We start from the raw sequence: 16,118 nt of genomic DNA, 5'->3' as shown, positions 1-16,118 counted from the left end.
GCAGCAGGTGCTCTGGACTGATGAATCCAAATTGTAAATATTTGAAGTTTGTTCGCCGAAGGGCTGAAGTGCGTTACAATAATGAGTGTCTACAGGCAACAGTGAAACATGGTGGAGGTTCCTTGCAAGTTTGGGGCTGCATTTCTGCAAATGGAGTTGGAGATTTGGTCAGGATTAATGGTTTCCTCAATGCCGAGAAATACAGGCAGATACTTATCCATCATGCAACACCATCAGGTAGGCATATGATTGGCCCAAAAACAGCCAATGTCATTAAGAAATATCTTCAGCGTAAAGAAGAAGAAGTAGTCCTGGAATTAAAGGTATGGACCCCACAAATTACATGAAGAGAGAAGGATTTATGAAAGCCTACATCTACAGAAGATCTATGGTTAGTTCTCCAAGATGTTTGGAACAAGTGAACCTAGAAGAATGGATGCTGTTTTGAAGGAAAAAGGGTGGTCACACCAAATATTGATTTGATTGACATTTCTCTTCTGTTCATTCACTGCATTTTGTTAATTGATGAAAATAAAACTATTAACACTTTTTTTGAAAGCGTTCCTAGTTTACAGCTTTTTTTTTACACCTGCCTAAAACTTTTGCACAGTACTGTGTATGATACCAGATACCAGATTGTCTCTTTGTCTGAATCATGTGAAGTTTCTCTGTCTGGTCCACAGCGAGTGTATTTTGAGGGGGATGAGTGTGATGTTTGTGGGGAGATGGAGGGCAGAGGGTGCCAGACAGACCAGTGAAGGCATCTTTGTTAGCAGCACATAAGATAGCAGTGTTTGGTCCGCTGTGAAAAGACTAGTGTGTGTAGGCAAGCATGACTTTTTATGGGGTCCGATCAGTTGCTGGTTGAATGGAGCTCATGATTATATATGAGCCTTCATCTTTAAAAAACATTTTTTTTAGACGCACTTTTTTGTGTTCGGACCAGAAGCTTTGAGACACATTCACACACAAATGAATTCATGAAGTCACAAGTTTGTTGTGTTATCGTACACAATCATTCATGGACAAAAAACGCTCTCAGTCGTGCCAGGAAGTGTTGAGACTCACAGATGGACAGGAATGGAGCGCAGACCAAACAAAGAGAGGCAGATGAAATGAGAGCATCATTGACTGACTCCTCCCAAAACTTCTCTTCAAATCTTCATCTCTCCATCTTTAAAAACTGCTTCTTTAAACAACGGACACACACATTTTGAATTCCCGAAAAAGGAAAGTCAGGGGAGTTTAAGGCCAGACATGTCCGACAAGGAGAAAATTGGTCAGTTAAAAAAGCGAGTAATGCTGAAGCCTGTTGCCATGGAGATTGAGCTCAATGACTGGTTGCTATGGAGCTCTCTACTTAGAATTGTGGGTAGAGGATGACAAAGAGATGATGAAAAAGATAAGTCTTTCAATTGTTTAATCAAAGCAGGATTTTGAAGGCCCTAATTTAGTTTAAATGATTATATAAATACTTGTTTTCAACAGTAAACACATATTTTAAATAATGTCCAAGTATTTTTTACCTCTCTTTTTCATTTTATGTGTGAGATTCAATGTTATGCAAGTTCAAAAAAGAAACATATTTCTCACTTGTGTGTTTTATTTTGTGTGTCACTGTGTGTGTTTATGTATGTGCCACTGTGGTAGTTCATGTGTATGTTCAGGTGTGTATCACTCAACGTGTGTCAACATGTGTGTTAATTTGTCTAACTGTAAGTAAGTAAGTAAGTAAGTAATATTTATTCATATAGCGCTTTTCGAGACCAGGGTCACAAAGCGCTTAAACAATCAAAACAATACTCAAAAAAGTACATACTTTAAAGATCAAGAAAATACTGAGAACAACACAGGAGTTCGAGAAATTCAAGGAAAAGCCTGAACAAATAGAAACGTCTTAAGGTGTTTCTTAAAGGAGTCAGTAGACTCCATCAAGCGCAAAGAGAGAGGAAGATTGTTCCAAAGCTTAGGAGCAACAGCCTGAAAAGATTTCTCTCCTCTGGTCCTTAGCCGTGTGCGAGGAACCATAAGTAGATTCTGATCCACAGACCTCAGAGCCCGAGCTGGGGTGTAAGGCTGGATCAGATCAGTGATGTAAGGAGGAGCCTGACCATGAATAGCTCTGAAAGTAAGAACTAGAATTTTAAAATTGATCCTGAAAGAAACTGTAAGCCAGTGAAGAGTTTTAAGGACCGGAGAAATGTGAGTTCTTCTACTTGAGCGGGTCAGAATTCTCGCTGCAGAGTTCTGAATCAACTGCAGACGAGAAAACTCCTTCTTGTTAAGACATGAAAACAAACTGTTACAATAGTCCAGACGAGAAGAAACAAACGCATGGATTACAAGCTCCAGATCATGTTGTGACAACATTTTCCTAAGTTTAGAGATTTTTCTCAGTTGAATGAAACAGTTTCTGGTCAGTTTTCTGCAATGTCGAACAAGAGACATGTCTTTATCAAATACAACACCCAGGTTTCTCAGGCTCAGTTTGACAGACTGACCCAAGTACTGACTCAACCCTGGAATCTTATCATCAGGAGCAATCACCAGAGTTTCAGTTTTGTCCACATTTAGCTGTAAAGTGTTTTCACTCAGCCATTGTTTGATTTCTAGCAAACAATTGACTAAGCTGTTCAGCCTCTGGGGCTCAGTTGGATCACAAGAGCAGTAGAGCTGGATGTCATCAGCAAAAATGTGATAAGAAACATCTGGAAATCTCTGAATGATTTTACCGAGGGGAATCAAGTACAGCAAAAACAATAAAGGACCAAGAACAGAACCTTGAGGGACTCCACACAACAGATCTACCGATTAAGACCTCATTTGATTGGCAGATACACTAAAACTACGCCCAGAAAGGTAAGATGAGAACCATTCTAACACGGACACAGACAGTCCCACTTCATCCCTCAGTCTTCTCAGCAGGATCTGGTGATCAACTGTGTCAAAGGCTGAGGACAGATCCAAGAGAACCAGAACAGTGAATTTACCAGAGTCAGCCGACATCATGATGTCACTGGACACTTTCAATAAAGCTGTCTTCGTAGAGTGATCCAGGAACAAAGACAGCTGCTCAGACACCACCTTCTCCAAGATCTTGGACAAGAAAGGGAGCTTAGAAATAGGCCTGAAATTACTGAGGTCAGTTGGGTCTAAGCCTGGTTTTTTGAGCAGAGGCTCCACAATGGCATGTTTAAATGCATTGGGAAAAACCCCTGTGGAAAGGGAGAGGTTCACCATATTAGTAACCCAGGGGCCAATTACATCAAATACTTTGATAAAAAGCCTACAAGGAAGGACGTCATCTGAGCAAGAGGAGGGTTTCATCTAGTTCACTAGTGCCGAAATATCACCCAAAGATACAGCAGTGAAGGAAGTGTATCTATGTGTGATCTATTGTGTGTTGGTGTGTGTCAATTGTATTGCACTGGTGTGTGTTCATGCGTAATCAAGACTGTGCGACACTTTTTGTATGTCACTATGTGTTCATGTGTGTCATGTGTGTGTCACTGTCTGTCAGGAGTGTGTTTGTGACACAGACACTGTGTTCCTTTGTGTGTTTATGTTTTGATCCACCTCATCAGTACAAAAAGAGGTCAACAGTCATGGCTGGCTTTGCTGAGTCACTTTGTAAATCCTCAGGATTAACATGAAACGGGACGAACAAAAAAACGACGGTTGATGTACAATGTACAACAGAAGACTTCTGTGTGGGGGCTGTTGTGGACTGGGGGCTGGAAACAATACTCAATTTATAACATATTACAATTATTTTATTTTTGAACTAGTACATTTTCATGTAAAGATGAAATAATGACGAAGACATTACTTGTTACTGTGCAATCATACAATGAAAACAATAATAAATGTATAGAAAATTGAAAAGAAATGACAAATTAAAAATATTTAATACATGAAATTACTTGAAAAAAACCTTTTAATGATGGCTTTTACAGTTTGACCTCACAAGGGTCACGTCAGAGATTCGTACTTGTTTGACTGACACATGTCACTGACATCGGAAATCAAAAAAAAAAATCCTCACTGGTGATGTTGTCAGCAGGTTGTAGTTGGTCCACTGGTGTGATGACATGTGACCCTCGGAGTCTGAGTCTGAGTGTGTGTTTGTGTTTGTGTGTGTGTGTGTGTGTGTGTGTGTGTGTTCGGGGGCTTCCGTTAGACATGCAGGAGAACACACTCTGAGCAGGACTGAAATAGATGGAGGATGTATGTTGGACCTACTGTGAGTACCCCTCCCCCATCAACGATGATGTCAGACCAGTACAGTTTGTTACCATTAGCAACAAGGATGAACCCATCCCCCCGCCCTGACTGGACCGATAGAACGCTTCATCATCACCGCAGAACACTTCCAGCTTTTTATTGACAAGTTAAGTCACAAATAACTTTTTTTTTTTTAAATACACATTTAATATTTTTCAATTTCCCGCAATCCTCTCGAAGTAAATAATCTTTACTCCTCATCCCTCTGGTCCTCCTGGAAAACACAGCAATACAGTTGCAGGTTTTTATCCAGCTATAGGCAACGACAAACACACAAAGGTTAATTGACAATTTTCTGTAGGTGTGTGTGTGTGAATGGTTGTGTGTCTTTGTGTGTGACAGGCTGGCCACCTGTTCAGGGTGTCCCCTGCTTTTTACACAAGATAGCTGGGACAAGGGACATTGATTAGGGAATCAGAGGTAGAAAATGAATGAATGAATTTTGGAAACAATGTAAGAGAAGACGGAGCAGTTGTGAGGCTGGTGTGTGTTTGTGTGTGTATGTGTGTATTTGGTCGTGTGTAGAATCCTAACATGCCCATTTGTGTCCACTCAGCATCTATGACAACACTAGAGCCATCCCATGATGCACTGCATACACATGACATTGGCAACAAAAAATCGTAACACGTGAGCCAATTGTTGATATTGAACCACTTAACATTTTAGATTGTATCAGGAACATACATTTATTTATTAGGAATGTCAACAGATAAACTCTCTGATAACTTAGGTTAAATATGTTATCTGTATAAATGTGCAGAAGTGCCTGGAATAAATGAAATCAAAATCTTGAATATTAACAAAATAAATCACTAACTATGACCTTTCAATACAGCAAACTTTTTATTGGAATATATACTGTAAATATATTTTTGTCCTTTCAAAATAACTAACAAAATATGTGTGTGAGTTTCATCATAATTAAAAAATCTATTCAGTGTTTTAGCGAACTAGCTCTGGTGTTAACACACCACAGAAATTTACATTACATTATTTCTGAGTCGACGATAGACAAGCGACCCACACCTTGTTCCGTCAAGTTACTGCAGAAGCATGAGCACAAAACGCTGTATTTGTGGGTTACTGAGTGTGACGTCAACACGGGGGTTTGGAGGAAGTTGCGTGCGGGAAACCACAAAACTGGACTCTGTCTTTATACAAGCACACATCTACAATTGACAAGTATTGGCCATTTTTTGCATGTTCTCCCATGGCGCTTTTAAACAACCGAGCACAATATCTCATTTTATTACTCTGGTGTGACGGGACTACATTATAAATAAATGAGTAAGTTAAATAAATTGAACGTTTAACAAGGAACTGGATCATGACTTGTTCAATGTTCGTTTTTACACCCTAAACTCTCTTTATTAGCGTGTGTGACCTCTGCAAGATCGCATTTAATGTTGGGAAAATGTCATGTAGATCGCTCATAATTGCAGCCAAAAAAAGAGAAAACACACGGTTAATAAATGGGTTCATTGCGTTGTTATCTCAGCTATTTATTGGGCCTGATGAACCAGAATCCGCTCACATTAGTGACCGGTATGACAAGTACAGGAGATGCTGATGTTGTAATAATACAACGCTAATGGTTCAGAGTCGCCGAGGGGCACCACACAAAAATATATTGCGCTTCCGGAGTGAGAGTGTGTGGCACACAAAGACACGCAAACACATACAGAAACACAAACATACGCACCGACACATACATATGCACACAAGGACATACATATACACACAACAACACACACAGATCACATCTCTTGTAGACCACACACATCATCTGTCAGTCGTTCTGTATAAACATTTTGTTTGTGGTCTCAAGACAACATGTGTGCATGTAAGTAAACGATAACGTTGGCGCAACAACACTGGAGTCAGAAAGGAATGTCAGGAATATTCTTGGCCAGGTGTGTGATGTCACTGCCAGGCTCCAACAGTTGTGATCACAGAAGTCAAACAGGTTGCTGCTGCCAAATGGGAAACCAGCAGCTTGTTCGAGATTATCTCTGTGTGTGTGTTTAGTGGTGAGAGGTTTGTGTTTCTTACAGTGAGATCATCATGTTGATGGATTCCAGTGTGTTCCAGCACATGTAGGGCGTGATCACAGCCCGCTCTCCTAGACTCTCCAGCTGATCTTGTTAGAGGGGACTGGGAATAAGTTCTTCAACAATCGACCATCTTTTCTCTCATGTTTACCTCTTTTAGATTATTCCATTCAGTTTATCTGTCTGCTACTACCCTGAACATGAACCCAGTGTTTGTTTGAGCCACTGTCTGTGCAGCAACATCACAACTTCCATTGGTGTCTCACTAATCTGAACCTAAACCTGAGCGATGCTTATGTCAATCCGGTCATCAGGATTAATGTTTATGTCTGTGATGGACTTCAGCTTTGTAAGAACCTCAATGTTAATGAAAAAAGGTTAACAATGCATCTAGAGCGGGTCAGAAATTTCGCTACAGAGTTTTGTATTAACTGCAGGCGAGACAGCTCCTACTTGTTTCGATACGAAAAAGAACTCTTACAATAGTCTAAAGTCTAAGTTTAGAGATTTTTCTCAGTTGAAGGAAACAATTTCTGCTCAGATTTCTGCAGTTTATTGTGTCTAACAACGATTTGGGGTTTTTCTTATTTACTATTACCAGTTTCTGAATGTTATCAGATCTGGCAGTTTCCACCATCTCATTAAATGAAGACCAGATCCCTGAGGTGAAGTTTATGCACCTCAAGTTTAGTGGACTTTCAGAGATGCTCAGTCTTTCGACAAAGTCTCTTCAGACTCAGGAGATCTTCATTTTTCTATGGACACCCTTTTTTTCTGAATTGTCAAGTTCAATTTAACAGGTGCCACTTGATTCCAACACAATGATTAGTGAAACAGTGAATCAAACTATCCAGGTTAACGCAATCATTGAAGAAAAGAGGGTCAAACATAGTAGAAAAACTGTCTGCAGTATCGGCTGAGATGACACTCCTCTGAGACCTAACTTTCAAGGGCTTAGGTTCAGGGATTAAACAAAACAAGAGAATGATCACTCAGATGGACATCATGTACAGATACATTAGAAATGTCCAGGCCGAGAGTAAAAACTAAGTCTAAAATGGGGCCGTTTTGATGAGTGGGTTCAGAAACATGTTGCTCAAAATTAAAGGTTCCAGTTGAAGTTAATAGTTGTTTAGCAGAACAAGATGTGACGTCATCAACGTGAAGATTGAAGTCTCCAACAATAAGAACAGATTCTATTTGAATAAGGGAAGACAAGAAGTCACTGAAGTCTTTCAAGAACACCGCCGCAGGACCAGGCGGACGGTAGACTGAAACACAATAGAAAGGTCTTGTAGAACCAACCAAGATCATCTGAGAATCAAAAGAGTGAATTGCTGTGTCTAAATCACTTTGCTGATGCGTTGTCACTCTCACTCATTTCTTTTTATATTTAATTTTCAATTTCCAAATCAAATCATATTTTATTTTTATTATAGTTATTTTATGTTTTAAATTCGACGACTGTGTGAAATAAAATCATTCATTTATTTACTATTAACATGCAAATTTTCTCAGCTTTCTCATTTTTGTGCCGCAATTGACCTTCTCTAGATAGCATCATAATGTCACAGACCTCGAGATCCGAGTGATGTCTGAGGACGGGAGGATACAGCCGATTCCAGCAGCTTTTAAAGCTGATGTTTGGATTTATTTTGTTTAAAAAAAAAAGAATGAATGCTGCTGTATCGCAATACGTATTGTACTAAACCAATACTACTGGTTATGTTGTTTTAAGAAGTTGTTTTGTTGTACGGAAAAAGAATACACGAAAAAATATCTTTTGTTTTTTTTGTACAGGGCGGGAATTGACGATGTGGAGACTGATGTGGTGGAAATCGAAGTGAAGCTGGACAAGGTGAGATTTTATCTGTACAACGTTCCTTTAATTCTTTTGTGCACAGATATCTTCATTTTAATGAGTACAATAGAATCATCTGGTCGATCGAAGAGCACAGTTTAGTTCTCAGTCTGCTGCCAGAGATTATCAGTGAATGGATGGCTGAAATGTGTCTTCAGGGAGAGGAGATGAGGTAACGTCTTTCTGGATCAACTAATGGACCTTTTCTATGTGCCCCTACGTAACTGGCTGAATTAATGGTCCAGTTACGCAGTAGACACTCTTATCTTCACCATCGTTTCATTTCTACCTCACGTATAGAGCTGAATGTCAAGCAAGATAATGAAGAGGCTGGAGTCAGACCCGAGGTGATACTGGGAATGAACTCTTGTGCTTCCAAATTACATTTATTTGAACGTAAGCTCCGATATCTTACATTTGATCATCTCAGCCAAAGTCTACATTTGCTGTTGCATATCAACAGACAGAGAATCAGCTCCGGACACTACTTTATTTTTTATCACTCATTTCCCACTTGACATGTAGCTTAAGTTTTTACTACACAAAAAGGGAACGTGTCAGTTTACAACATCGTCATTTATTGATCTGCCAGGAATTAACTAGAAAATTATTGAAGGCTTCACATAGATTTACCCATTATAATTAAATAACCACTAAAAGCCTTTTAACAAATATTACGTTTTCAACTCTACTTTCTAAAGTAAATAAGTCGTATGACACTATTTTGCGTGTTCAATAATGTTCTATGGAAGTATATCCACACCATTATTATTTTTTTTTTGCTAATTATTTTCAAACTTTATGTGTAGAAAATGAAAACAATTTGTTTTGAAAGCATTTTAAAAAAAAATCATTAAATTATTCAAAAATCAATGGCAAAAACAGCTCTTGGTCTTCATCACACTCATTGCTGTGAAGACCTAACTCGTCATCGTGGACCCCCGTGGAGCCTCCATCCCATTTATCAACCAATGACATGACCATAATGATCATGCCCAGACCCCGGGGGTCTCATTCCAGCACCTGATGAGAGTCGTGGTCATATCAGAGCAGCAGCAACGTCACATGACTGTGTCACGCCTCATGGAGTTACAACATGTCGGTGATACATCAAATGATACTTTGAACGGTAACAAATATGTCCATGTTAACACCCGACATGACTCCAAACATGTGTCTTTGAGTCATATTTTCTAAAAAAGACAGACTCAATTTTATCCTCTTTTAAACAAAATAGTAAAATGTGATTTAAAAAAAATAAATACATATAACTTTTAAATAAAGAATATTTTTCTTCTTTGTCTTCTTTATTTGAATTTTTTTTTTTTATTGTGAACGTACAATATGTATATTTATACTATGTATTATTTTTATTTTATAATTCTAAACAATCAAGCTTTATATAAGACAATTTTGTTATTTCAATTTTGTCTGTGATTTCCTTTGTAGCTTCTTTCTTTATTTTGATTTTAATTGTAATTTTAGAATTGCAGACAGATACAATGAGTAACCTAGAGTGATATCCATTATATATTATGATTAGTTGATTGTAATGATACATAATTGATCCTCCCTCAGTTGCAAAATGGTTTACTCTGTGGCGATAAAAAACATTGCATGTGAACTGTTAAAGAAGTATACCAGAGCCATGAGCAATCGGAATGATTTAATTTAATATTTAAAAATGTTAAAAGTGTGTTGTTTGTTAAGCATCAAAATCTCTTTTAAATAATTGAATCAACAAATGTCTATATTAAACGGTAGATTTTTTAATTGATTAAAAAAAACTTTACATTTTCAAAATACTTATTTTTACAAATATAGCATGATAATTTTATTCAAATAATAAAAAAAATACTTTTAATAATTACATTTAAGTGGCATCTTCTTTTGTATTTTTTGACTCTGGTTACATCACATATTCATGACAGCAGGAGCTTCTGTCGTGATCTGCGTACGAGGATGAGTGATTTCTCTGCTTTTCTTTGATTAAAAAAAAAAAAGACTATTATTATTATTCACATTCTCGCTCTTTAAATAGAAGATATTCTGGTTTTCCTCTTGAAAGTGACGATCTGTTTGTGGTTGTAGCTTGTGAAGCTGTGCAGCGGGATGATCGAGGCGGGTCGGGCCTACGTCAGCGCCAACAAGCTGTTCGTCAACGGCATCAAGGATCTGTCGCAGCAGTGCAAGAAGGACGAGAGCATATCGGTGGGTTTGGGTAGAGATGACGAATTCACAAATTAGTCTTCTTCTGCAGCCAGCAGGACATTCCAGTGATTCCCCACATGAATAAAGAGTAAACACCTGTTCACAGACGTGTGAGCAGAAGTGTCGGATGTGCTTTGTCTTTTAGGGTTAATAAAATATATAAATCCTGCGTTTGAACTGAATCCAAATCGTATGAATCTCTGTTGAGATTTTTTTTAATGTAAACTAAAACGCAATTGTCATTTGTAGATTACCCACTAGATTGTGGATTCCATTCAGTTTACTTGTCTGTTAGAAAGTGGGGTAGGTGATCCATAAAATGTTGATTGACTAACTTTTAATTGATTGTTGTTTCAAGTATTATTTGTCCGTGTAAACTGTTAGAAGTGACCTTTATTAGTGGTTTGAATAAAGTAGAAAAAAACAAGCAGATTGCAGAGAGGGAGGGTGGGGGACATGTCAATCGAGTTTGACAGACATATTTCCATCCAATCGTTTCGATTGGTCAGTTATAATAATAGGATGATATTTTATTCATTGCTGAAGTTATCTTTGTGTGTGTGTGAGAGAAAACTAATTTACTTGGTCCAATTGGAGTTCAAAGTAAAAACTTCCTATCTATCCTAAACTATCAATTAAGTAAATGTTCTGAGAATTCCAAAAATAAGTTATGATGGAAATGATCCGACTATTTTAGGGTTTGTTAGAACAGATAAGGGAACTACACAGAAGGTGAGAAAAGGAGTTGTGTAGCTCAATGACACATTTCAATTTTTTTTAATGATTGTACAACAAGCAATTCATCTTTGCTAAATTTCCGAGTTTTAATTTGATCTAATTTCTTATTTGATATTACAATTTCATCGCAAAGAAAGTTTTAAAGTAGACATTCTAGAGCTGATTCAGCAATTTTTGAGCAATCATTTATTTTGTGTACATCTTAGTTTAAGAGCTATTTCTTTTAGTTTCATGTGACGTGCTTTGCTTTGATCATCCCTCATTCAAATCGTTCAATGTGTTCCGTTAATCTTTAGTCGGAGCTATGAACCCAAACCAAAGTGATCAAATCTGTTGTTATGATTGTGGCTGAACTTCTAATTTTCAGGCTTTAATCATCAATCATAAATAAGGCGTCAGTTTGTTCTCCAACATAAATGTTTTTTTAATAATGTGTGTGTGTGTGAACAGGAATGCCTTGTGAAGTGTGGAGAAAGCCTGCAGGAGACTGTCAACTACCACATGGTAAGAAGCACACGCGTGTGGACAGACACACTCACAGTGTTTGGTCAGTGTTTGGGTGAGAGTAAGTATTTCACATTACATTTTTCCCAGGGACACACTGCCTCCTGGGTTGTGCAACAAACACACACACGCACACACACACACACACACACACACACACACACACACACACACACACACACACACACACACACACACACACACACACACACACACACACACACACACACACACCAGTGATCTCACTCTTTGACAGCGATTCTGTCCCCACCCTCCTAGCAAACCTCTGATTCAAACCACATGATTCCACAGATGTCTGCACGTTTGCTAGAACACACACACTCTCTCCCGCACACACACAAGTTGGCTGTGTCCTCTGAAGTGATTAAGAATCATTCCGGGAATCTGAAGATCCCAGAGGCCCCAGAGAACTTTTAATCACCAACAATCAAATCATTTTATTCATCACACAATGATGAGTCCAGGAGCTGCTCTTATCTCTCATGTCTCAGTCACACTTTTGTATTGTGACTAAATATTGATGACCACACTGTCACATGACATGAGATGTTTCCTGGAAAAAGTTTAAAAATAATCATAATCAATCTGAACTTGTAAAAGACTCACTGCATTGTTACTAATATAATTCTTATTGATACGTTTTGACCTGTGACCCCTGGATACATGTTGTGTCTTTCTAACACATTTTGACAAAAATATTGATACTTGAAAAAGGAAGTGGGTCAGAATGTATTGGTGCGTTTCAGGGCCGGGTCTAGACAGGCATGTATGAGGGGGCAGCCACAAATCTTGAGGGGGCATTGTGCTGTTACTTACTTACTTACATGTAAGTTTGAGGGGGCACAACATTTATTTGAGGGGGCCAGGCCCCCTCTTGCCACTGCCTAGACCCGGCCCTGGTGCGTTTATGTTTTTTATTATTTTATCTTTTTATTTATTTTTTTGCCAACGTTATCTTTCTGCTAGCAAAACTATTCCGAATGTTTACGTATTTATTGACGATTTCATGATGATCTATATTGAAGTATACCGTATTTTCATCTTGCTTTAGTTTTTTTAGTTTTTTTAAGTTCATTCACTTTCTTTGTGCGGTAAAAAGTACGGCAAGGCTGAAAGGACATTATGTCGACTTTATGAAGGAAACGATCGAAACAAAAACTGCAGTTGCATTTGACAACATATATTGATATACTTCATTTAGCGTTGGTTTTAAACACTAAATATTTTATGACTAATCATTATTATAATGAAATATAAAAGTCGTTTTATTTATAGATCGCACGTTGTTTTAAACAGTGGCCTGTCTCGATGCATTTATGTGTCGAAACAAATAAAAGCAGGTATTTTACTGGTATTTGTCAAATTTTATATTGATATAAAAATATTTACTTGACTATCTCAGTGTTAAAACGCTCATAAATGAATCACGTAGAGATATACATATGATCTGGGCTACACTGCCCTCTCGTGTTCATCAGTGAAAATGCCATACCTTTGTCACGTCAACGTTACAAGTTAATAATCCCTGTCTGCTCTTTTTAATCCTCAGATTCTGTTCGATCAAGCTCAGAGGTCGATCAAGCAGCAGCTTCACACATTTATAAAAGAGTAAGTATTTTGTCTCGACCCAAATCAATTCCCATATGTAACCTTCAACCACGGATCGATTCTCCACCAGAGATGTACGCAAGTTCAAAGACACCAAGAAGCAGTTCGACCGTGTGCGTGAGGACATGGAGCTGGCTCAGGTGAAGAACGCTCAGGCGCCCCGCAACAAGGTCCACGAGGCCGAGGAGGCCGCCCAGGCCCTGGTCCTGAGCCGCAAAGCCTTCCGCCACCTCGCTTTGGACTACGTGCTACAGGTGACACTAGACCTGTAACTCGAGATAATATAGATTTGAATTCATGGTTGATGCTTGGATTGTGTGAGAGTTGTTCTCAAATAGCAACATCTACCTGTTGTTACAGATTAATGTGCTCCAGGCCAAGAAGAAGTTTGAAATCCTCGATGCTGTAAGTACCACAGCTCAACCTACTCATTTTTGGTTCATTTTAAACACATTTCAACACAATATAATCTTGTTTTTGGAATCCTTAAACAATCCGGTCTCCTGTCGTGCAGATGCTTTCCTTCATGCGTGCGCAGTACACGTTCTTCCAACAAGGCTTCAACATACTGGACGAGATTGGACCTTACATGAAAAACCTGGCTGGTCAGGTAACACAGAAACATACCAAGACGTGTGTTATCCAAGTCAGATGTCTTCATTCAAATGCTACGTGTTACGGTTTTTTGACCAAAATGTCACAATTGTGTTTGACAAAACTTGATTTTACAAATGTGTTTGACAAAACTTGATTTTACAAATGTGTTTGACAAATATGTTTGACAAATTCTTTGTTAAACTTGTTTGACATATGTGTTTGTCAAATGTGTTTAAACAAATGCGTTTTACATTGTGTTTGACAAATGTGTTTGTGAAATGTTTTTGAAAAATGTGTTAGTTAAATGTGTTTGACAAATATGTTTTTTAAACTTATTTGACAAATGTATTTGTAAAATTTGTTTGTCAAATGTGTTTGTTAAACGTGTTTGTCTTATGTGTCTTACATTGTCTTTGACAAATATGTTTGAGAAATTTGTTTTACAAATGTGTTTGTTAAATGTCTTTGACAAATGTGTTTATTAAACTTGTTTGACATATAACTTATTTGACAAATATGTTTGTAATAAAACCTCTTCATGAATCTTAACTTTTCTCCAAACAGCTGGATCAGCTGGTCATCGACTCGGCCATGGAGAAGAGAGAACTGGAACACAAACACGCCATCATCCAGCAGAGAGTAAGCCACTTGCTTATATAAAACAAACATTCACGCACACAGACAAGTCTGTTCCCTCATGAGGGTCGTTTTTGTTGTTCCTAGAATTAGGTATGTTCGTAGAAGAGATAATGACAGTCGATGTCTTTGTGAAACAGACTTTCATCACTTTTGGAGAAGAAAAAGCTCCACGAACGACTGTGACGTTCATCTTCCGTCTCTCTGTAATAAAGCTAATCTTGCCTCAAATGTCTCATTTTTAGAAATCTCCATTAAGGCTATGAATCATTTCGGCTTTGTTGGTTTTGTGACTGCAGCTGCCGTCTGGTCCTTTGTTTTGTTTTTAGAGCGGCACAACAAAGCCTCCCAAAATAACCCACCGCTGTCATGAGAGTTGAAAATTCATCCTTTGGCACAAACCGAGTGCCTTAATAGGAAAGAGGCTCAGAGAGAGTTTGGTCTGCCAGATGATTCTTATGGATCCTTTAGATTTACTAAAGGTGGAGTAAAATAACATCGTCCATCCGTCACCTGAAGACCTGCCAACTCCTGCTTTACTGCCTCACTTGTCTAGTCAGTTGCCAGCCTGTCAGACCAAACTGGGGGACTCTTGACCTTCTAAAATATTTGGTTTGGGATGAAGGTGCACCTGCAGAATTCAATGTCATATTAACATCATTGTTGTGATCAAACAAAAGATAAAATGTTGCAATCATAAAAAAATATATTTAGAAAATTTGAATATTGCTAACATGCTATGCTAACATTGTGATGTTGTATCATTTAATTAAAAAAAAAGGCTAAAAATCTGTCTTTCCTCTTTTACATGTCTGGTCATTTTCCTCATCCAGACTTTGATGCAGGTAAGTGTGTCTCTTATTGTTTACTTTTTTTTACAAACAAACCACTGAACCACGTCACATGACCTCCATTTCTTTGTGTTCTCTAACGTGTGTGTGTCTGTTGCATTGGTGACTGGATATCAGGTTATTGGTCGTGACACAGGGTTGTGTTGCAGATGGTGTTTGTGTTGTATGTCGATAAATCTCCTCACACACTGACTTGGTGGACAAAAGATGAGCTCGTAAAATGTGTGTCAGTAATATGCACCAGTGTGTAGAAGCGACTCTTTTCAGCTATTTCTACATCCAACGTAACTTTCAAGAAACAATGTTATCTAGTGCAGGGTTGGTAGTTGGATTTCTTCTGGTGTTTTTTAATTATTTCACAACATATTATCAAACATCAAGAGGGATATATTATAGTTAATGATATTATGTTATATATATTATGATATGTACTTAATTAAATAAACATTTGTATTCATTTTCATTATTAAAAAGATAAATTAAGTATTATTCAATAAATGTTTTTATGTTCTTATTTTGAATAGGATTTTCTAAATGAGTGGCAAGACATTCTAAAAAGTGATTATGAAATGAGATATGTTGGTTTGAACAATAATAAAAACAGAAAATTGAAAAGAAGAATAAAGGTGTTGAGAAGAAATTATGATTAAAATGTTTTTACATAGTTTCTGATGATAAAATAAACTATAAATAGTGACACAAAAGGTAGATTATCGATGAATAGATTCATTCTTAAATTTCACAACAGAAACT

At 37.7% G+C, this 16,118-nt stretch overlaps 1 protein-coding gene across 2 annotated transcripts in view; it reads left to right on the top strand.

Moving 5' to 3' along the window:
* The window catches only part of LOC148071320 (arf-GAP with coiled-coil, ANK repeat and PH domain-containing protein 3-like), a 47,094-nt gene that overhangs the window by 16,381 nt on the left and 14,595 nt on the right, over positions 1 to 16,118 (top strand). For both annotated transcript variants that reach the window (XM_087801598.1, XM_087801597.1), the window contains exons 2-10: positions 8,139 to 8,196; positions 10,291 to 10,410; positions 11,599 to 11,652; positions 13,223 to 13,281; positions 13,352 to 13,535; positions 13,642 to 13,686; positions 13,796 to 13,891; positions 14,443 to 14,517; positions 15,348 to 15,359. In XM_087801598.1, coding sequence (XP_087657724.1) covers positions 8,139 to 8,196; positions 10,291 to 10,410; positions 11,599 to 11,652; positions 13,223 to 13,281; positions 13,352 to 13,535; positions 13,642 to 13,686; positions 13,796 to 13,891; positions 14,443 to 14,517; positions 15,348 to 15,359 — 703 coding nt within the window. The remainder of the gene's footprint in view (positions 1 to 8,138; positions 8,197 to 10,290; positions 10,411 to 11,598; positions 11,653 to 13,222; positions 13,282 to 13,351; positions 13,536 to 13,641; positions 13,687 to 13,795; positions 13,892 to 14,442; positions 14,518 to 15,347; positions 15,360 to 16,118) is intronic.

This window comes from Callionymus lyra, chromosome 10 (assembly GCF_982586985.1).
Source record: "Callionymus lyra chromosome 10, fCalLyr1.hap1.1, whole genome shotgun sequence".
Classification (NCBI taxonomy): Eukaryota; Metazoa; Chordata; class Actinopteri; order Syngnathiformes; family Callionymidae; genus Callionymus; species Callionymus lyra.
Note: the sequence above shows the minus strand (reverse complement) of the source record. Positions and strands in the feature narration are given on the sequence as shown.